This window comes from Lytechinus variegatus, chromosome 12 (assembly GCF_018143015.1).
Source record: "Lytechinus variegatus isolate NC3 chromosome 12, Lvar_3.0, whole genome shotgun sequence".
Lineage (NCBI taxonomy): Eukaryota > Metazoa > Echinodermata > Echinoidea > Temnopleuroida > Toxopneustidae > Lytechinus > Lytechinus variegatus.
In genome coordinates, this window is record NC_054751.1 from 35,621,334 (window position 1) to 35,645,360 (window position 24,027).

The 24,027-nt window shown below is 35.4% G+C and overlaps 1 protein-coding gene across 3 annotated transcripts in view; it reads left to right on the top strand.

The window, feature by feature from the left end:
• LOC121424765 (nucleolar complex protein 3 homolog) overlaps positions 1-24,027 on the top strand; it is a 52,317-nt gene that overhangs the window by 24,230 nt on the left and 4,060 nt on the right. For 2 of the 3 annotated variants that reach the window (XM_041620533.1, XM_041620534.1), the window contains exons 3-16: positions 1,259-1,432; positions 3,388-3,632; positions 4,437-4,561; positions 6,432-6,599; positions 9,179-9,272; positions 11,634-11,848; positions 13,225-13,353; positions 14,044-14,172; positions 20,483-20,563; positions 21,048-21,221; positions 21,357-21,492; positions 21,695-21,876; positions 22,393-22,521; positions 23,600-23,697. In XM_041620533.1, coding sequence (XP_041476467.1) covers positions 1,259-1,432; positions 3,388-3,632; positions 4,437-4,561; positions 6,432-6,599; positions 9,179-9,272; positions 11,634-11,848; positions 13,225-13,353; positions 14,044-14,172; positions 20,483-20,563; positions 21,048-21,221; positions 21,357-21,492; positions 21,695-21,876; positions 22,393-22,521; positions 23,600-23,697 — 2,079 coding nt within the window. The remainder of the gene's footprint in view (positions 1-1,258; positions 1,433-3,387; positions 3,633-4,436; positions 4,562-6,431; positions 6,600-9,178; positions 9,273-11,633; positions 11,849-13,224; positions 13,354-14,043; positions 14,173-20,482; positions 20,564-21,047; positions 21,222-21,356; positions 21,493-21,694; positions 21,877-22,392; positions 22,522-23,599; positions 23,698-24,027) is intronic. The other variant, XM_041620535.1, reaches the window with a different exon arrangement.

Here is a 24,027-nt window from a genome sequence, read left to right on the forward strand (position 1 = left end):
TGCAAACACAAATGATGCAGATTGTGATCTAGATATGTTTTGCCAGATCTAGCTGCATCTTTCCTAATATTATGTGGCATACCGTTAATTCTCAGAAAAATATACCAGAACAAGAGCTGAACTTTTATCATTCACTAACTTCTAAAAATGGCTTGAATGACATGCAGATTCTAGGAGTTATTACATCCAGCTATCCTAAAGCAATTGAGACTGACCTCAGTCTGTGACACTTAGCCTAATATTTTTTTTTGTGAATGCTGCCTTTTGTCATATATAAGGCGTCATGTCCGTTATGCAAATTGTCATGTCCGTTACGCCATTTTTATGAAAATGAGAAGTGGTAAGGGAAAATGATTGCTACGCATGGTAGGAGGTTTAATTCTAACATAGAATCTGAATCTGCAGTACCTTTAGACAAATTTCCTGTAAGCTATGAAAACTTTAAGTGAAAAACGTAACGGACATGACACTGATAATGGTAAAGAAATCACACAAATCTGAAGACAGATTTCTCTAAAATTGATGAATGGCATAAAATTTAACGATGATTTTCTGTTGATTTAAACATTAATCAACTATTCAAAAGTTAAAAGAGACCTCTGGGACCTTGTTTGCTTTTAGTAGAGACAGGAAAGATGGATTGTTTAAAAATGGCCACATTTTTTACATTTTGCAATTTACTATTCTATTTTTTTGATGATGGAAAAAACTACAAAATTTTATCAATATTGCGATTATTCTATTGGAAATTAGTACTTTATAGATTACTTTTTAAGAAAATTTGACTGCTTAAGTGAAATCTTAAACTTCATTTTTTCTCTAAAGTGAACATTTTCCATGGAATTGCCCACAACTGGAATTCTCTTTAAGGTATAGGTTTGCAAGAAATTCATTAAAAAGGCATTTCGTGTGGGGCATCATAATAAATTGGCAACACAGAAGACAGTTCTTGCAAAGATTGTTTTATGCAATCAGTCTTGGTGTCTCACCGCTATGTGATGGTAACTTTCAGAACTTAGAGATCAAATGGTCCACTGAAGTCTGGATTGTACATAATACATGAGGAAGAGTGTTTATGTTAGATTTTAATACTGGGCATTGGAAATATGTGTTTGTCTCATTCCTTTATCATATTGCATCATGTCAATAACTCAGCATTTTAATTTTTCTCTATATTTTTTAGGATTTCTCATCTGTTTTCATTTTTCAATATTAAGTTATCTTAATTTATTTTTAATTGATCACCTTTTTTCTTTAGAATCAACTATCAGTCTAAACCATCTGAAATTCAGGAAGAGAGAGAGACAGAAAAAAGGAGTGATGGAGAAGAAGATGATGAAGATTTGATAGAGGAAGATATGGAGGAGGAAGATCTGGAATACATTCAATCTTTAGGAGGAAAAGCAGCTTTTCTTTCAAATATAGAAGACAGGTGAGGTACCTATTAAATGTGTTACCTAATTGAAAATTGTAACATGTTGGCTCCCCTTAACAAATAGCGAACAGGCACGAGGCGATAGTGCAAGATTTTGCATGTGGTGAAAGAAAGATGCTCTATTTAACAAGGCGTTAGCTGAGTTGAATGGAGCGGCTCTTTCTTTCACCGAATACAAAATCTCGCACCATTGCACAAATAAGAATATTCACTATTTGTGTTGTTCAACGCCTCAGAATCAAGCGAAAGCATGAAAAATATCAAATTTTTCCTAACAGAAATCTATGAAAAGGGAGCAAATATATTAAAAGCGAAAAGCAAAATCTGGGGCAAAATCAATCCCACAAGCGCACATGACCATGGGCAGCATTGCGCATTTAGCCAGCAGACTTACTGTATGCTGTATGCACCTTCATTTTTACTGAGCACAATGAATTAAATCGTATTGTGACGTCACCTCTTAAAGCCGTACAATGGTACATTTTGGATGGTACGTCGTGTGTGCAACGGTACGACTGTTTGACATTCAGCCTCCCATTAGCTCACGTACAACAAGCTAAGAAGGCATTGCACAATATGTAATATTTCATGACATACTCATGTACTTGGATATTTAATACTCCCTTACATGTGCATGTACATGTACTTGCGTAAATATTTAAAGTTTCTAGTTTTTTGTCTCACCCTCCGGAGGTGAAGGCGAGACTTAGGGATCCAAATGTCGTCCGTCTGTCACAAATCTAATGACACATAACTCCACAACCGTAAGATGCTTTTCAACCAAACTTGGATGGTAGATGGACTTAGGGGACCTGCATCTCATGCTGCAGTCGGAGGTCACATGGTAAGGTCAAAGGTCATTTTCAGGTCAACGTTAAAGTTTACATGCAAGACTCTCTTATGACACCCAACTCCACAACCGTAAGTCACTTTTCAACCAAACTTGGATGGTAGATGGACTTGGGGGACGTGCATCTTATGCTGTAGTCTGAGGTCACATGGTAAGGTCAAATGTCATTTTCAGGTCAACGTTAAAGTTTACATGCAAGACTCTCTTATGACACCCAACTCCACAACCGTAAGTCACTTTTCAACCAAACTTGGATGGTAGATGGACTTGGGGGACCTGCATGTTAGGCTGTAGTCAGAGGTCACATGATAAGATTAAAGGTCTTTTTCAGGTAAACGTTAAAGTTTACATGCAACACTCTCTTATGACACCTAACTCCGCAACCATAAGTCACTTTTCAACCAAACTTGGATGGTAGATGGACTTGGGGGACGTGCATGTTAGGTTGCAGTCGGAGGTCACATGGTAAGATCAAAGGTCATTTTCAAGTCAACGTTAAAGTTTACATGCAAGACTCTCTTATGACACCTGACTCCGCAACCGGAAGTTACTTTTCAACAAAACTTGGATGGCAGATGTACTTAGGCGACCTGCATGATATTCTGCAGTCGGAGGTCACTTAGTAAGGTCAAAGGTCATCTCTGGGTCAACATTAAAGTTTACGTGCAAGGCTTTTATGACAAGTGTTATTCCATCCCAGTCATTTCACAATGAAGTTTCCATACAATTCTGTTGAGTGCCCTCGCAAATCACGATATTTCTGGTTATTTTCATAAGTGGGCGAGACACAAAATCGCTTTTGCCTTGTTTGGCATGTGGTCATGACTTCAAACACATTTCTATGAATAGTTCTTTTCTTTGAAATTCTTGAGTTCAGAGTAAATCAATTACATCTCTAAGGATAGATTCTGAAGTAAAAGCTTGATTTGAAAATTGTTCCACACTTCATCTAACCAATATGATTATAATGCCACAACTAATACAGTGCAAGTAACCAGTTTTCAAACTGCTCAAGTACATGTTGTTTTCATTCTTTGATGATTCCATCAGTTTGCTGCCCTCTTGTGTTGGCTAATTAACCATTTCTGGCCTTTTATTTCAGCATGCCAGAGTCTTCCAAGTCGCGCAAGGGAAAAAAACAGGAAAAAGACAACAAGGTAGCTTCTTATGAAGAGCAGCCCCGTAGCATGAAGCATAGAGATGGTCAGCAAGCTACCAATATGAAACCACTTCTTCCTATCAAACATGCAGGAGGTCTAGAGTATAGATGGACAGAGGAAGAGAAGGAAGAAGGAGAAGAAGAAATGGAAGAAGAAGATGCAGAGGAAGAGATTGAGATGGAACAGGGTGAGGAATGAAAGGTTTTCTATGTAATACTTGAAGCTATGCTGATGAAGATGCTAGTGATTAAAAGACCAAATATTATGTTGATTTGATTGAAAGTATTTGAATCTAATTCATTATAAAAAAAATCTATTCTTTCCGAAAAAAATCGATTCGATATTGTTAAAAAAACAGAAATACACCTCAAGATATCCCTGTTATTACTCCCCGGACTTCTTTTAGTCTAAGTCAAATCTGAAAAAAAGATATTCCATAGAAGATAATGTGATTATTTTCTTGTCTTTTTGTTTATCTTGTTCTAAACAGGCAACAGATCTTTCTCTGTTTCAGCCCCATATTTATGGAATTCACTCCCATGGGATATTAAAGCTTGTCAATCATCAGATCATTTTCCCAAACCAAATTAAAGAGTACAAAGACTCACTTTATGATACAAGTTAACTTGCCACTTTGACCTTCAACTGATAACACATTCTGTAATATTTCTTGGCAAATTTCAAGTATTTTTTAGATTGAATTTTTGTCTTGTATAAGTCGTCAAATTTTCACTGTGTGCCTGGAGTGTCATTCCAAATGTATGCTTTATAAATCTTGATTATTATTATTTAGTAGTAGTACTGTGGATGAGTTTATTCATTCAGCAATTGGCCTCAACTCATGTTTTTGATAAACCTTGAATTGATTTTTTATTATTGTTATAGGTATTGCAAAATATAGATTATATAAGAAATTTTATCATCCATTCTTCTGTGATCATTCTTATGTTATAATGAAAGTTAGATAATTTCTTTACCATTGATGGTTCAGAGAATGATACGCTGCCTGCCATCACTACAATACAGCTTTTTGCAGAGCGACAAGATAAAATCAATCAGAAGAAACAACGTATTGCAACATTGGCCAGTGCAATTGTCGAGGACCCTGAAAAAAATGTAAGTTTGCATGATTTGAGGACCTACCGTATGTTATAAAGCAGGTTGACTAATATGAGATCATTGAATTTTGACCTTATGGTGCATCACCTGCGATGTAATTTCTGAAATATAAGTATGGATAAATGCACCAAACCTTTCAATAATTTGTTTAACATTGATCTGGACTCTCTTGTTTTTATTTAGGATTCTTATCAAATGCTCATTTAAAAATGGTAGTAGTATCAACATTCTTTTTATTATGTATTTCTTTTTAAAATTTTGTTTGTTGTGTTTCTGTGTTTTTATACTTAATTGTGTATGTTGGATGGAAATGGTCAGTATCACTAATTTGAATGAATGTAGTAATTCCTTCAATGCTTGAACACCGAGGAGAGCCAAGCCAAAGATGAATTAAAGCAGGTCCCACTTCAAAAACAATGTTTGGAATTGTAGTGGTTACCTGTGCTAAAAATGATGTTATTATTATTTGCTTGTAATCATTTTAAGTAAAAATGGTGATACATTTATGAATTTTGGCTGCATACAAAATTTTCTTTGGATTTGTACATGGAATCATGTTTTTTAGCACTTTGAAGTCTAACAGGCACAAAATAGTAATTTTGGATCCGCATACAGATGTGGGGTTTGCAAATTTTGTTTTAAAAGTGGTGCAAGAATTGAAAGAAAAGCTTTTGACACGTTGCAATATAATCTTTTTGTTACATATTTTTCACAAAAAAGGGTGAATGGGGCTAAATACCTTCCCGCCCCCCCACCTCCCCACGCTTTATAGGCAGAGCAGCTACATGTAACCAGTATATTTTGTAGTAATTACTACCAGCGTTCTCACCAGAAAAAAATTCACCCATGTCGGGGACTTGTGCTGCCCCTCTTGGGGGGTGGGTGCGCGGAGTGCGGAAGCGACGGCGTTTTCATCAAATAGAGATGCTAAGGAAGCCCCATTGTGGCGTATTTTTAAGCCCACACAAATGCACATAAATGCACACAGATACTTGCCGTTCAGTCCAAAGAAAGAGAAGTGCAGCTTTCCAGCTTATGAATTGTAAATATTTTCTAGAAAAGGGAAATCACGAAATGCATTCAAAAAAGTACTTCGGAACAAAACAGCGTTCATGATTGAGGGTAATGTGATATGTAATGGAGTTGGTCAATAGAGTCGAGACGCGTCATCCAACTTAATTCGCTGAGCTAGCTGAGTGCATGCATGTGGCTTTCGTGCACATACACAAATGCAAAATATATCACGGACACTTCCTAGTGATTTACGACTGTGTGTTCCAACACCAAACAACGTAATGGCGTGTAGATCGACATGTAAGTTTTGTGTGAGTTTGTGATCTGACGTTTCACCATGGAGCATAGCCGATGTGATGTGCGGGGCAAACGGGGGAATAGGCAACGGAACGACCGTACCGTGCCGTCATATGCCCGCAATAGCAGCCGCGAGCTAGCTGGGCGCCTTGCCACTTTCCTAGCAGTAGTAGGCCTGTAAGTGGTCTTAAGTTGGTGGGACTTCGGCGCAACCCGATAAATGAAGTTGATATCACTAAGATGAGTTCATGGAGTGTATTATTTTTTTCTGAATATTTCCATTTAATTTTTCCACGCATGTCGCTGAAATTTTACGCATGGTTCCACTTGGTCTCCATTTCCGCACGCATGGTGTTTGAACCATGCGTATTATACACTGGCGAGAACGCTGAATTCCAATTTTTGCCATTATTTTTTTTTTTTTGCACATGGTTGGAAGCTCTGTATAGGGTTAAGATTTGTCACTCTATGTCTGGAAAAACCCTTTAGACTTGGTGAGACATTCTCTTCATCTATATTAGCAGTGGTTTTGATTCCTATTGTCTATCTGTATCAGGTAACTAAACTAAAGGATTTGAGGATCCTTTTAGAAGAAAGAGAGCCCAGTATTATGGTGACGACTAGGAAGCTAGCCATGGTGTCCCTTGGTGAGGTCTTTAAAGATATTGCTCCAGGATATAGGATCAGAGAATGGGGAGATAAGGCTAAATCATCACAACCTCAGGTAATCACTTAAATAAGGTAGGAAAAAGATCATCACAACCTCAGGTAATCATTTAAATAAGGTAGGAAAAAGATCATCACAACATCAGGTAATCATTTAAATAAGGTAGGAAAAAGATCATCACAACCTCAGGTAATCACTTAAATAAGGTAGGAAAAAGATCATCACAACCTCAGGTAATCATTTAAATAAGGTAGGAAAAAGATCATCACAACCTCAGGTAATCACTTAAATAAGGTAGGAAAAAGATCATCACAACCTCAGGTAATCACTTAAATAAGGTAGGAAAAAGATCATCACAACCTCAGGTAATCATTTAAATAAGGTAGGAAAAAGATCATCACAACATCAGGTAATCAATTAAGATAATGCTAAATCATCACACCCTCAGGTAATCACTTGAATAAAGTAGGAAAAAGATCATCACAACCTCAGGTAATCATTTAAATAAGGTAGGAAAAAGATCATCACAACCTCAGGTAATCATTTAAATAAGGTAGGAAAAAGATCATCACAACATCAGGTAATCAATTAAGATAATGCTAAATCGTCACATCCTCAGTTGATCACTTGAATAAGGTGTGAAAAAGGTCATCACAACCTCAGGTCATCACTTAATTAAGATGGGAGAATACATGTAGGTTAAATTATCATAACGTCAGGTAATCTATGAAATGGGGGGGGGGGGGGAATAATTATTGCCCGCAATAGAATCATATTGGCTAAAGTCATACGATGAGGGCAATATGTTTTATTTTCCCAGAATGAAAAGCCTGTCAATATTTTTTTTATTATCCGAATCAGACATTTAGAGAAAAAATTGTAAAAATTAGATATTTGATGCAGTATTTGGTACCCTGGGGTACCAAATAATAATCCGCCATTTTGTTGAATTATTTATTTTATTTTTTGCGCTGTACCCTGGGTTACCAAAAATGTGTACAAGTATATTTGTTAATGTTTTGTACAGATTTTTTTTTCTTTTTAGTAATCTTATGTAACAATTAATGCATGCAAATGATAACTTTATTCTATTTGTTTACTATTATTGGCATAAGATTATATCAAAGAAAGGAAATAGGCGTCGTGATCATTGTCCCCATCATTGTCATGATTGTCGCACCGATCGTACGACCGTGATCACCATGACAACATTGTAACTGTACACTATTACAACACGAGATGGCGCTGCACAACGCCGTACCCCGGGGTACTACGGTACCCCGGTGTACAGCGTGGTACATCATTTTACGCTTTAAGAATGGGATTCTGTTTTGTCATGTTGAGCAGACTGGGCCTCTGAACTTTAGCATTGTGATTTGATTGAAATATGTCCCTGGCCTGGGGTGGCAGTATCCAGCCTTGTCTCATCTTGGTTAACATTATGATGTACAGTGCTGCACGGTTCAATAGGACGCGTATTCGAACCTGGATGTTAGCTCTGCCTTATTGCCCCCTACATGTCCATGCATTTTCTCATTGACTTTCCTGAGCAGGCAATAATTTGGGTCCTTGGATAAACAATTGGAAACCTATTGACCTACCATTTGATCACAGTCATAAGCACACAATTATACTGCATATTGAAGTTGCTCTGCACAAATGTTTGATCCTGTAAATCATGATTATTATTTACTACGATAATAGTGGAGGTGATGTGACCCTTATTCTAAAAATGTAAACAAAAATGTAAATAAAATGTAGTGCCCTAAGTGTGTGTACGTTCACTTTTTTCAAATGCTTTTGCAATAGAACTGCAATTAGCAGCATTTGCGCGCCGCTTACAGGCAAATTGCAGCTGCCTCATGGAGCTTGCGGGAGCGCCATAGGAATTGTACATCGCACAGGAGACAGGGCTGCTGCACACTTAAGAATGCTATCCCAATCTTGCTGTAACCCCCCTCCCCCTTCAAGAAATGTGACTTGAAATGCTATGAAACCCAGACATCATCCCTATAAGTACAATCCTCACCAGGGTCCAAAAAAATTGGGTTTTGAGACCATTACTTTTCATCTATTGCTCAGAGCCTTTGGAACTCCCTCCTTTCTTTGCTCCTTGAAATTGACAGCATTGAAGGCTTTCAATCAAAACTCATTCAGATGTTTAGTAACTAAACTTAATTGGATGTGCCTGTGCCTAGAATGTTTTTTAATGAACATATTGCGAAATATAAATGCTGTGGATCATCATAATAAACTTGTCATTCCTTACTGATCCATCCTTCCATATTTTATTATTCGAAATAGGTATGAAACAAAATACTAAAAAAATGTGCTTTGCCCAAATGGTCGTGGGCCAGACAGCCGCTGTGCTTTTAATACCCCCCCTCATTTCAACAATCTGTTGTATATGTTGGCATCTGACAAGAAGTTGTGTGTGAACATTGCTTGGCAATCATAATAGGGGACAATTCCCATAACAAGGTATTACAATTTACTGGAGATTAACTGATACCCAACTATCCAATATTGCAGTATGAGAAACTTGTGTTGGTTGGGATTACTCTATCAATGTTTGTTTGCACTGGTTTGTTTGATTTGAAGGAATGACACTGTATTCTAACTTACCTATTCTACAGCTCAGTAAGGATGTCCAAGTGAAGAGGGAATTTGAAGAAGGTCTTGTCACAAACTACAGACTGTATCTTGAGTACATTGAAAAGACAATCAATGGTAACTATTTGAATAAATAAGTAACCTCATTTGTAACAGAACGACAGTCATACAATTGTGGAATTTTTTTCCACCCCATTATTTAATAGATTTTTTTATATATATTATATTTCTTTTTCCTTGCACGTCTTCCCTGGTCTTTCTTTATTCATTATACTAATAATTTCCCTTTTTGGTTTGATATTAATGTACAGTGTATATTGTTTCATATTTCTCACTCGTCTTTAAATATGTAATTGTGAAATTTTGTGTATTTAATTGTACTACTTTCATTTTTGCATTGTCAATATTTGAACTGTCATGGTTGCAATGAGTTAATGAATAAATAAATACATGTAGTTTGATGTGCATTCTGAATCATAGGCAAAGATGTGATGTATACTGCTTGTGATTTTGCCAATTATTTGGAAAGTTTGAAACTTACTTTTTACATAATTTATGAAAAATTCCAATATATTTCAGTAAATTCATTCATGATGTCTCTTTGTATAGAATTTTGCATTGATTTTCATGTAATAATCCATTTATTTGGCAATCACAGGCTTTGCAAAGAGTTTATTAGCTCATCTGGCCCGAAGGGCAAGATGAGCTAAGATGGCGTCTGTCGTCCGTCCACAATTTCAAAATGCTACTACTTTGCCATTTCAAGTCCGATTTCGATTCTTGTTGTTTATATAATAGCACTAGGTGGGGGATTCAAAACTTCTACACAGAATTTTGAAATTCATTAAATATGCTAATTTATGCACATTTTTCAAAATTCACAAAAAATGTTTCTTTATTTGTTGACCGATTTTGAATTTTTTGCTTCCATCTGGTAGAGCTTCATGAGGTTCACCAAACTTCTACACAAAATTTTGAAATTTTGACCAGAACAATTTTTATGCAAATTTGAAAAATTCACATAAAATGGTTCTTCTTTATTTGTTGACCGAATTTGATTTTTCTTGCATCTGGTAGAGCTTCATGAGGTTCACCAATCTTCACAGAATTTTGAAATATTGACTAGAACAATTTTTTTACTAATTCATGCGAAATTAATTTATGCATATTTTTAAAATCTCACATAAAATGCTACTTTTTCTTTATTTGTGGAACAATTTTTTTTCTTCAACCTGTAGAGCTTTATGAAGTTCACCAATCTTCTACACAGAATTTTGAAATTTTGATTAGAACAATTTTTATGCTAATTTATGCGAAATTAATTAATGCATATTTTTTAAAATTCACATAAAATGCTTCTTCTTTATATGTTGACCGATTTTGATTTTTTTCTTCCATCTGGTAGAGCTTCATGAGGTTCACCAATCTTCATCACAGAATTTTGAAATTTTCACTAGAACAATTTTTATGCTAATTTATGGGAAATTAATTTATTCATATTTTTAAAAATTCACATAAATTGCTTTTTCTTCTCTAATTGTTGACCGATTTCTACTTTTTTTCTTCTTCCATTTTGTAGAACTTTATGAGGTTCACCAAACTTCTACACAGAATTACAAAGAAATGTTTTTTCTTATTCATTTGTTGATCAATTTCAATTTTGTTTGCTTTATATAATAGCTCGAGGTGGTGATACAAAATTTCAACTTAGAATTTTGAAACTCATTGAATATGCTAATTTATTCATATATTTTCAAAACTCACAAAAATTACTTATTTATTTGTTGATTGACTTTAGTTATTTTTGTTCCATCTGAGAGCTACATTAGGTTCACCAAGGTTCTACACAGAGTTAAGAAACTTTGACTAGATGATTATTAATACTTAATTCATATGAAATTTATTCATAGATCACAAAAAATGCTTCTATGTTATTTCTTCATCAATTTCAATTCTATATCCTCAATTTATGTCACCAATATAATTCACTACAGCATCAACTGGGCTGAAATTAAAATTGTGTCAAATTTTGATGCGAGATGCCGAATGAGCTCCACATCATTGATGTGCTCGTTTGTATTTGATTTAAAACATCTATAAAGATAAAGTAGATCTCTTTGTCAATTAGTATTTTCTTATCTGTTCTTGAATGATTTACAAGAGAGAACCTGATTCATTTTACCAATTCATACAAGTTTTAACGTCAGAAGACATAAAGCCTTTCTGAATTTTGAGGAACTCCCTTATTTCTACCTTTCCAAAGTTTTGTGATGTTGTGTTTGTCTGTTTTTTTTCTTGGTGATTTTACTACACACTTGTTTCTTTGCTGTTTTTAGCCAAATCATTTTATAGTCAGAATGTCAAGATAGTATGTTTGAGACCAAAATCACTTGCTCTGTTTTGTTTACAACTTGACAGATTCACAAGAAGGCTGATCTTATGCTCCCTCATGTTTACAAATATTTATCATTTTAACAGAGGTTCACAAGACAAAAGCTGAGATGAAGAAAGCTAAGGAGAAGGAAGCTCAAAGGACTAAACCAAGAATGGTTCTCCCAGACCAGGCCAAGGTCAGCCTAGCTGAGACAGCCACCAAGTGTTTATGTTCTTTGCTAAATGCCCTTCCTCACTTCAATTACAGGACAAACATCATCTCTGTGGTAGCTAATAGGATGACTAGTGTGCATGAAAAGGTATGTGATGTCAGAGATAAGGATTATAACAATAGTAATGATAGTAACAATAATGTTATTAATGAAAATAATATAGGATATTTATATATCTCGAGGCACTCCTATGTCACCTCAGCAGCCGATAACCGTGCTCACAGCTTTTTGCGGAATTTCTTCTTGCTGTCACCCATGATGATGAGAGGTGGAAAGAGCGTAGCTAGAACAATCTATTCTACCTGTATTGGCAATGATAGCAATGGAGGTGAAACTGATATCATTATTGTTGATGTGAGGGAATAGCTAATACAATCTATTCTACCTGTATTGGCAATGATAGCAATGGAGATGAAACTGATATCATTATTGTTGATGTGAGGGAATAGCTAATACATTCTATTCTACCTGTATTGGCAATAATAGCAATGGAGGTGAAACTGATATCTTTATTGTTGATGTGAGGGAATAGCTAATACAATCTATTCTACCTGTATTGGCAATGGAGATGAAACTGATATCTTTATTGTTGATGTGAGGGAATAGCTAATACATTCTATTCTACCTGTATTGGCAATGATAGCAATGGAGATGAAACCGATGGCTTTATTGTTGACTGAAAACTTTTCATACTAATACTATATTGTTTCATTTTTTGGCTTGTGTAAATTGTATCAGAGTTTATATGACTAATTTTTGGTATAGAAACTCTCTGTGGTGTTCTTAGCAAGTGTACATGAAAAAAATTGCGATATCAAATCATTTTCTTATGTATTATATTGTTTTTTTGCAATTTCTTATGTATTTCTTTGTTTTTTGACCTTTTGTTTTTTCAATGAAATTTGTTGTGGACTCTTCTGTGATCATAAAAAGCATAAAATAAATACATTTAGACCAGCAAAATTAAAAATAATTATGTATTTATGAATTTGGTTGAAAACACAATTTGCATTGACTTTGTACATGAAATCACATTTTTGAGCAATTTTTGGTCTGACATGCACTTACATAATGTTGCGTAATTTCGGAAACACGTACCCGGGTGATGCAAAATTGGTCTCAAAAGTTGCGCAAGACTTGAAAGTAAAAAGTCAGCGAGCGGCGCGGTCAAAAAATTTCGCGCAGCGAAAATATCGCGCAATTCTAGATAGGGTTAAAGACATTTCAGAAATTTCTCCGTATAGACAGAGCTGTGTATTGTACAGCTGAATAACAATGAGATAGTATGACACAAAGTGACAATAATGCCTATCCACTAATTATCTCATGAGTAATTTAGCCTGGGTCCTTTTAACACTCTAAATTCATTTTTTAGTTTAAAAAAAATCAAATTAGAATTTTATTGAACTGTTTTTTTTTTATTTAAGTAAGAACATTGTGTGCATCATATTATTCCATGACAGATTGCTACTACTTGTTGTCAGTGTATGAAGCAGTTATTTAGAAGAGATTCAACGGGAGATGCGTCCCTTGAAGCCGTTCGTTTTATCAGTAGAATTGCTAGAAACAATGGTTATCAAGTTTCCCCAGAGGTATGAGATCAAGCTTTCATTTCATTCAAACTTATTGTGAAAAAGGTGCAGACCTTAATATTGCAATTTTTTTGGGGGGAATGCCACTTTTTAAAAGGACAGATGTAATCCAAATAGAGTTTGGTTATTTGGACCCATCTCACAGCTGAGGGTGAGGGAGAGGGAGATCTCGGCCGCCGACCTCACAATTTGCCATGCTTGTTACAGACTGTACATGGAAGTTTGATATTTGTAATGCAACATAACATGCCATATAAATGGACTGAAAGTAATATGGTTTATAGTTAATGGTGTGTTGTGTTTAACTATTATTGTTAATTATCTGAGTTCCAAACAAGCAATTGTAATGACCTTTTGTGCAAATGTGTTAGCAAATTCCCTTTTGTCAGAACTAAAATACAAGCACAATGTACTGTCCAATGGTAATTATTATGCATACCAGGTACCAAACATGTTCATAGGCCATTTGCAATGTGTGCTGAATTATAAGGAATTGACCTGTTTCTATTTGCATCTCATTTATAACCGTTTCTGGTGTATCAACACCTTTTATACTCTCAAATATTAAAGGAAAATGGAAAGCATGTCTGTGATGACATTGTATGCTACAAGACAGCCTATTCCCCTCTTATTCATGTTTGAATGCAAGGTTTCATGCCTTATTACGATGTTTCTCTTTCTCTCTTCAAGGTCCTGAATACATTTTTATCTCTTAGAATCAAAGAGGTCAAGACGGGTCATACAGCTGAAGAGAACAGGAAGAAGATGTTACAGGAAAGAAAAGAGAAATTCAAACGTTACTCTCGCAATCAAAAACGGGTTAGTGAATTAAAATTTTAGTTTAAACGAGTAAAGGACAAATGAGATCACTTGAAATCATCGATGAAAATTAATATAGAGAAATGAAAGTGAATGAAACTACGTTTAGTAATTTGATCTTTAAAATTAATCCTGTTCTTTTTAATTTTGTATATCACCTTATTTGAAAAAGAAACCAAGAGAAATACTAAGAAAATAAGTCCAGGGTTCCGTATTACAAAGGTTAGCAATTGATTGTAGGGGAGACCAGGGTTAGTTGGTTCATTTTTGACAAAAATGGCTGTAAAATTCAAATAGATTTTATTTGAGAAACAATATATCAGCTTGAAGCATATATTTTAGGGCTTCAAATGCAAGCCTTGAAATAAGCACCTGTGAGCCGGGGGCAATTTTTTTTTAATTGCCCCCGGCTCACAGGTTTTTTACAGGAACCGGGGGCAATTAAAAAAAATATATATACATAACGATGAACCACACCGCAAATTTGTTTACAGTAAGCACAGCTCCTGCAATTTTTTAATTAGTGCATGAATAGCATATGCTAAGTATTAGGCTTATTCAAACATTTAAGAAATCAGATTTACATGTAAATGTTTAAGTGTGTTTTGACACTCTCACTCCACATCCCCTTTACAACCACACACACGCATGGGCTTATTTATTTTCATCTTTAATGAACCACGATCAATGAACCCCCCCCAAAAAAAAAAATCTAAATGAATGAATAAAATAAAAATATAGAAAGAGAGAGAGAGAGATGGAGAAAGAGGGAATTCAGATCAAATAATAAATTTAGAAAAAATGAATAATTTTAAAGGTTTTTCTCATGGTTAGAATCACGGGTGTGGGTGAGTGTTTGTGTGTGATTGTGACTGTGAGGTGCACTTGGATTGCTTATAAATTATGCTAAAGAAATGAAGAAATGAAATAAATATCTAACTCAGTCTATTCAAATTCCAGCACATAAACATGTAGCCACAGGCTATGTAGGCCTACATGTATCTTGTGTATTGTAGGTTCATGTACACGTGTACCTTAAGTTTTTCACAAGTTATTTGAAAACGCAGATCTCCACGAAAAATGCCTTTCACTCTTGGAGAGTCTAAATTTGGTGAAAATGTATTCATTTATAACTTAAATATTCATCACAATGAAGAAATCATAAAGTTTTTTGACAGTTTTCAAAAATTAACATGAAATCTAAACTCTAGCTGAAACGGAAAATCACCATCAGTCTTAGGCCATTACTGATAGAATTCTCACCCAGAGCTCTGGCAGAGAAAATGAGCTCAAACTGGCTAGCTAACACCACACTCAAGTGCATGGTGTCCTATTTTTTTTTTAGATGGAGCCTTGTTTGATGATTTATTGTCTGATATTTACCCCTCTCCAAAAAAGAAATTAAAAAGCTACAATTCACAACTATAAGCTAAGTGATTTTTTATTATTAAGGCTCCGTTTTTACAAGCAAAGTCGGCGACTGTGAGGATAAAAGACTCGCACATCTTATGCTGTGAACAGAGATTTATCTCCTGTGCAATTCGAATTACTATATCGCAGAATTGTGATATCCCAATGGGAAATGTGTGCATTAGAAATTGCACATGGTGAAGTATGGGAAAACCGCTACCGGAAGCACGCGCGCACATGTATTACAGGAAAAAAAGACGGACGTAGCCATAGAGATATTTAGTATACATCTCTATGGACGTAGCTTACTTTTTATGGAACAGAAAAAAACACGCACTTGACAATTATAAACTGTGTTTATCGTAAATTGAAAGTTACTTGATTTTGGCTTTTCAGATATTTAAATTACATGTGTGATATGGCTTCACTGCTCACTCGATCACGGCGGGCGCAATTACCTGGAAAATATTTGCGCCCGGTCGTCAAAATTTTGATGATTTTGGGGCTTTATGGGCGCAATTGATGACTTTATGAGCACGAATTTGCGCTCAGCGCCCGCTTATTTCAAGGCTTGTTCAAATGTATCCCATAAGATTTTTAACTCTATTATGGTTACTGAAAAAATCAACCTTGAACAAGACCATCGCAAACGTTCCAACTTACCCCCATATCAGAGTAAGTTGGAACATTGCATGGTCGATTAAGAATTATACTAAAACTACCGTAAGTAACGGTGTATTAACCGCACCTTTTTCTCGGCGGGATAGAAGCAAAAGTCGGGGGTGCGGTTTATACACAATGACGGGTTTGAGCGAGCCCGCCGTAACCCCTCCAGTACATGTAAGATGTCTGCCAGTTCACAACACATCGAGTGGCTGGGCGTAGCCGCCCAGGCAATGTCGTTTAGAGGGGTATGAGCCGCGGGTAATGGGAAGCGATTATTACGATCTTAATTAAATATGGTCCAAAACAAACGCACCCACCTTCATGACACTAATTTTGACTTTATTCTCGATTCAAAGTAGTGAAGTTCCCTAGCTAAGTTAAAAGAGACGCCAAGCATACTCGGTAATATTTTGTCACCGCTGAGCGAGAGTTGAGTGAGCTTGGAGATTGCGTTGTAATATGGTTATAGTGCGACTTAAGCTGGCGCTATTCAAAGTTCCGTTCACAGAGATACCATCTTACGTATATGTAAGCTCCCGAAGGGAGCGGTTCCGTTTCGCGCCAGCTTTTTTTTTCCTTCCTGTTTGCTTTTCATAAGATACCATGTAAACCACGCACGAGAGAGACGGCACGAAGCCGTAAAAAACAACTGGAAAAAATTTCAATTTCTTTGTTTCTTGAACCTTCCTGTAATCCCGTATCCAAAATTCATGCTAAGACATCAAATTTCTGAAAGTGATTGTGAGGTTGTGATGCAAGAAATGTGAATGTTTCTTCCTCCTACGCTGGGAAAGACACAGATCATAATTTGATAAAATGTACTGGCATGACTGCTACTGTATGGTAGTTTGCAATGTAATGGCAGTGCTGTGTGTGTGTACACTGTGACTGTGAGATGAGTGAGTGTGTAAGTGGCCAATATTGTCGGGACCGTTCTTTCTTTCTAACTTTTGTAGATGAATTGATCAAGAACAGCAGATTTCCGCATACGGTAATCTCTTTGGATACTTTGAAATCATAAACTTAGTTTTTGTTTCTTCGTACCTCAAATATGCATGTAAATGTGAGAAGATTTTTTTTTTTTTTTAGTCCAAAGTTGGGGGTGCGGTTAATACACGTTACTTACGGTACTTAAAACTGTAATATTACATGGTTTGAGCCTATTTGCTATATCTTATTCAAGTTGAACATTATGTTTTCTATTAGGTATATTGCCACTCACGCAAGCAGACTGTGTATTAGAATTCTGCATATTTGGATGCGTTTTAGTTTTCATGCAATTAAGTGTATTATCAGCAATTTCATGTACTTTTGCATCAAATTTATGAGACAAAAATTAATCGTTTATATTTTTTTCATAATTAATTATGCAAATAAGCATATACAATTTTCCCTAAATTTGTTTTTTGTGTGTTTTTGTCTTTAAATCTATTCATTAAGCTAGTAGAATGCTAATTTTTGGTGATTTTCACATTTATAACAAATATCCCTCCAAAAATGCGAAAATATGATTTCTAATGTATTTTTTTTTTTTTCGAACCTTTGTTTTTTTCCGATGGACTTTGCCAGGAATCTTTGCGATCGTAAATAGCATAAAATGAATCTATTTGAACCAGCAAAAGTAAAAAAATAATCATACATTTATGACTTTTGGTTGAAAAAACACAATTTGCATTGACCTTGTACATGGAATCACATTTTTGAACAATATTGGGTCCGATCATGCACGTACAGTTTTTGCGTAATTTTGAAACCGCGCACATAGGCATCGCAAATTTGGTCTCAAATGATGCGCAAGACTTGGAAGTAAAAAGTCAGCGAGCAGTGTAGTAAAAAAAAATTGTGCAACGGCGTAGTGACAAAATTTCTTGAGGGGGGTTCAAATTGACCCCCCCCATTCTGATAAGGGTATTGCATTAGGTGCCTACAATAGGCATTAAAGGTCAAGTCCACCTCAGAAAAATGTTGATTTGAATCAATAGAGAAAAATCAGACAAGCACAATGCTGAAAATTTCATCAAAATCGGATGTAAAATAAGAAAGTTATGGCATTTCAAAGTTTCGCTTATTTTCTGCAAAATAGTTATATGAACGAGCCAGTTACATCCAAATGAGAGAGTCAATGATGTCACTCACTATTTCTTTTGTTTTTTATTGTTTGAATTATACAATATTTCAATTTTTACGAATTTGACGATTAGGACCTCCTTGCCTGAAGCACAAAATGTTAAAATAATGGAATTCCACGTGTTCAGGGAGGAATGAAACTTCATTTCACATGACAATGACGAGAAAATAAATATATTTCATATAATATAATACAAAAGAAGTAGTGAGTGAGTGATGTCATCCACTCTCTCATTTGGATGTAACTGGCTCATTCATATAACTATTTTGTAAAAACTTTAAAATGCCATAACTTTCTTATTTTACATCCGATTTTGATGAAATTTTCAGTGTTCTGCTTGTTAAATTTTTCTCTTTTTATTCAAATCAAGTTGTTGTTGGGGTGGACTTGTCCTTTAAATGCGCACTCAGACCTAACTGATAAACAAAAGAAGTATGGTTTACAATACATATTTAGAAGAGCATGAAATACTTTGTTTTTTTTTCTCATATCCAATGTTTTCATTCATAATTATGTTTGGGGTAAGTTGGAACATGTTCCAACTAGCCCCTTCAATTTTGTTCCAACTAACCCTGGATGCCCATTTGATGTTCATAACGTACAGCACAAAAAAAAGGACTTCACCATGGCATATTAATAACCTCATTTTGTAGCTTGGTATAAGTGTCTATTATACCCCCAAAACTGGCCAACTTGATCTATAAACTTCTCTGAGATAATCAAACATTTCTGAACGAGAAAAAAAATTACTCAGAAGGTCAAAAAACCAAAAATTTGTTTCTAACTTCACCAGGCTTGTTGCACATGTGTAATCTGTAATATGGTGGATGGCTGTTGATAATGACAATAAATTGAGGGCAATATTGCAGAAATTTATTGAAAGACATTAAAGAAAACTACAATGTTTCAACTTACCCCATATTCCAACTAACCCCAATCTCCCCTATGCTTGATTTTCATTCAAAGTGTACATTGCAGTTAGTGCAATCAATCAAATGTTTTACAATGATCGCTAAGCTTTGTATTAAAGGCTTTAGGTGAGTGTGTTTTACAATGAGATATTTTAGTAGGACTTGGGAGTCCTGCTTAAATGCTGATGCGTACATGTTAAGCAACACGCAATTCCTTTTCAAAGCAAGAGGTACACATGCAAGGGCCGTTTAGATTAAAAGAAACGTCTGCGGTAATCGCCATATGCACTGTGAGCATACCTATTGCAGTGAGGGGAACATGCGCGCTCAATCAATTCTTAAACATTTCTATTTTTCATCTTTTCCAACAACCCCTGTGTATTTTTTTTCTATAATTTTTTTATGTATCTCGTTTTAATATTTTCATCTTTTATATATATTTTCATCTTTTATATATTTCTTTCTGTCCTGTTTTCTTCATGATTTTTTAAATATTTATATATGCTTTAATTCTTCTTTGTCGGGGGGTGGGGGGGGGGGGGAAGGTAACCCACCTCTCCCTCCCCCCTCTTATTAGGGTTAAATCTTTGTGAAACACCCCCCTGGTTGTTGTTTGTTTAAGACAACATGCATGAAAATAAGTATAAAATAATTTTCTACATAAAAAAGGATAATAGGAGCTGGGGCGTCAAACCCCAAGCCAGGCAGAGTAAGCAATGGTGATTGGTGCCACAACCACTACCATCAGAGCCGCCCTGCTGCCCAAGAAATGGTGATTGGTGCAACGACCACCACCACCAGAGCCACCCTGCTGCCCAAGAAATGGTGATTGGTGCCACAACCTCCACCATCAGAGCCGCCCTGCTTCCCAAGAAATGGTGATTGGTGCCATAACCACCACCACCAGAGCCGCCCTGGACTGGGGACTTGTTTCATTATTATTTTTATTTATCCTTTTTTTCAAATTCTTTGAATTCCTACTTTCAGTGTTTGATTTGATATGGATTATTATTAGCTTCATACGTAAATTCATATGATTGTCATTGAGTCTCATCAATATATGTAAAATATAGAGAGTTAGATGATGATGAGATTTTTCCATTCATTTATCTAAAAACTGAATTAAAAAGGGAAGTCTTTTTATAAACATGTGTAGTACTTTTGAATTTAATGTTGTTTAAATATTTCTTTCTAGTATCATAAAAAGTTGGAAGTTCTTGAGAAGGAGCTGCAGGCGACTGAGGCATCTGAGAACAAGAACAAGAAACTAAAATTGGTAAGCTTTGCAAAAAAAAAAAAACACACCCTGAAACAAACCAGTACATCTGGTATATCCTATCCTCATGTTCATCTCATTGCACAATTAAGGCTATAAGTTGATCAAATCTGTACTAGGGCTGTTATCATTAAGAAAATTCTCTGTCGATATCGCGCTAAAAATCGTACCGATATCGATGACTGTACACATTTTTTATCCATTATAGCGATGTCACATATTCCCGTTGGTCAAAATTTGTATCTGCCACTGTATCAAAAACAGTGGCTGAAGATGCTATGAAATGATCGGCAAGCCTCGGGTATAGTAAATTAATAGAAAGTTGCCCCCTGGGAAAAAGTTACTATTTTATATCTCTTCATTAACATAGTTTTTGCTAGATCCTGGAAAGACATGATATATTTGTAAATTATCTGTCAAACTAACCACTTACTCTTTAGAGTCTTTTATCTGTTAAACTATTCACTTGATCTCATTCAATCAGCATACAGAGATTGTACAGATAGTCTTTGCTACCTATTTCCGTATTCTGAAGAGAGCCAGCCATTCTGTCATGCTTCCTGCTGTTTTGGAGGGCCTTGCTAAATTTGCACATCTCATCAATGTAGAATTCTTTGATGACCTCATTCAAGTTCTGCATGCTCTAGTTCACAAAGGGGTAAGAAAATCATTTTTTCTCTCAATCTGACGAAGATAAAGACATAATTTTGACTTTATGTATTAAAAACTTCTTTTGTTTTTGTTCTCAGTCTTGCTAAGAATGAATCTTCCTGTGTTTCTGTTATTCAACCAGGATCTGAAGTACAGAGAGTCTCTTCATTGCACACTGACAGCATTCCATATACTGTCCGGACAAGGGGATGTTCTTAATATTGATCCAAGTCGTTTTTATTCTCATCTCTACATGATATTACCACAAGTTCATGCTGGTATGTTTCTTTACAGATTATTATATTGCATACTTTTTCAGTTTAGTTCCTCAATGACTAAACTTTGTTCCATACTTACTTCAATACTTACTCCCTTACTGAATAACTTGAACTGTGTTTATTTATTTATTCTTTCAGTCGTCCTTATATCATTTCTTTTAATTAACTAATGTCCATATGTTTGTATGTTGATTATTTTAAGGTATAAGCAGTGATGATGCTAAACTGGTCTGTGACTGCCTTGAAGTGATGATTAGTAGAAGAAGAAAGCAGATCTCAGTTCATAGAGTCATGGGTTTCTTGAAGAGATTGACTACCTTGTCAACCTTAGCGCTTCCTAATGCAGCATTGGCTTATTTGAATGCTCTCAGGACATTTATGAAGGTGGGTTCAATATTGTTAGGAATGGGAGTTTGATTCGGCCATAAAAATGTTTGGTTGCACAATTAAAAATTTTTAAAAATATTGTCGGTTGGTAAGGATATATACATTTATGATTGAGTAACTGTGAACATTTGATTGGCAAACAAAACTATTACTGTCGGATTTGTATTGTCATCACATACACACACCCTCACACATAACAAAAACAATGACAGTAAACTCATAAATATTGGATGTTAGCTTTATTGTAAGTATTTTGAAGGCTTCAATATAAATGATTTGATGTGGTTTCGATGTAAATTAAAGAAAAATGATCGGCCTCGTTACATGGGGTCGGTTGGGAGGGGGGGGGCTAATTGAAAAATTATTTCGGGATGAATGCCAAACTTGGGCTCATGTATATTGACATAGTTATGATGTGATTAGATTACTGGATGACAAAGAACAGATGACTTGCTTGACAATGAGAGTACTGATGGAAGTAGTCAATTGAGCATTTCTTTGTTATTGTTTTAGTGGTACACAAAAACAGATGTCTTGCTTGACAATGAGAGTACTGGAAGTGGGACATTCATGCCAGAAATAGAAGACCCTGAACATTGTCATGCCCACAACACGGCATTATGGGAGCTTACACTTATCGAGGTATGTCTCTTTAAGATTAATAATCTATTGATTTCATTGTTGAATTTCAATGACTATTATCATATTCAATCAAAGAAAAAAAATTAATATTTCCTGACAAAAAAATCAATAGATCTGTTGGGGATTCACTCACTTGTTTAGATATGGAAAAAAAATATGACAAAATAAAGAGGACCATAAGATAATTTTAGGTTCCATACCTTTTTAAATCCTTATTGAGATGAAACAATTGAAAAAAAAAAACCTTTTCAAGTGGTCTTGGGCCTCCTCATCAAAGTATCCTAGCATCACCCTAGCCCTTTTCAAGAAGAGTCACTACATTATCAACAAAAGAGGTAGTTGAAATTCATTTGTGATAGTGTATTTATGGCACCTACTAACTATGAATATCTTGTCAAGACTTGAGGATACCATTGAGGTTTGAACACCACAGATATAGTTCCTTCTGATTATCAGTGTTTTTAGTATTATAGCCCCGTATTCTGATGTCGGGTTTAACTTAGACCATAGTCTAACTCTGTGCTAAAATTATGGGGAGGCAAAAATATTAAATTCTGATTACATTGTATGTTATGTTTTTTACTGGGCTCTTTGCTGATTCCTCTGTGCTGAAGGTAGTTAACTTATTTATTCTTCCTGGACAAGTGAGAATGATTTGAGAGTCAAATGAGCTGAAATGTTATATCGCTACTGGCTACCCATACTTAAACCACAATTTTGAACCAAAATTTGAATTAAACCTGACTCCAAAATATGGGCCATTGACACAGTTGCTGTGTAAGACAGATTTTGAGTATAAGAAAGAGGGCTTAAAAAATTAAAGTTGGATGAACTCATGATATCCGTATCATTTTATCAGTGTCATGGGTTGTCCATGCTACTATGGACATATTTTTTTTGGCATACGGTACTTCTCTTGGTTGGGTACAGTGTGTCATGTCGGATACAGTGTGTCATGTTGGATACAGTGTGTCATGTCGTATACAGTGTGTCACGTGGGATGCAGTGTGTGTCTGGCTTATTAAAGATGCCTCTTTTTGAGCCTTTGTATTATGTACTTCTTGTATTTGTTCTTTAGGATCATTACCACCCTACTGTAAGACAGTATGCTAAGTATGTATCTAATGGATGTCCTTTGAAAGGAGAAGGTGTACCTCATCTACAACTACTTAGAATGTAAGTAATTGACTCACTTCAGTTTAATTTAAGGTACACCTGATGGCTATGAACCATTATTGGCCCTTACAACACAAACAAGTGTGATCGATATAGACAATATACATTCAACAATGTGTTATGAAGTACTTTTAGTCATTATATTGAAAGATGTGGAACATAGATTGATACCAGTTATTTCTGTAAAGAGAGTTATTTCTGTAACAAGCTAGCTAGCAAGGTAACTACCATGATAACGTTGGTCAACGGCCAATCAGAATCAAGGATTCCATGCAAGATACCATTGGATGGCGAAGTTACCATAATCAGAATAGCCACATTTTAAGTGCC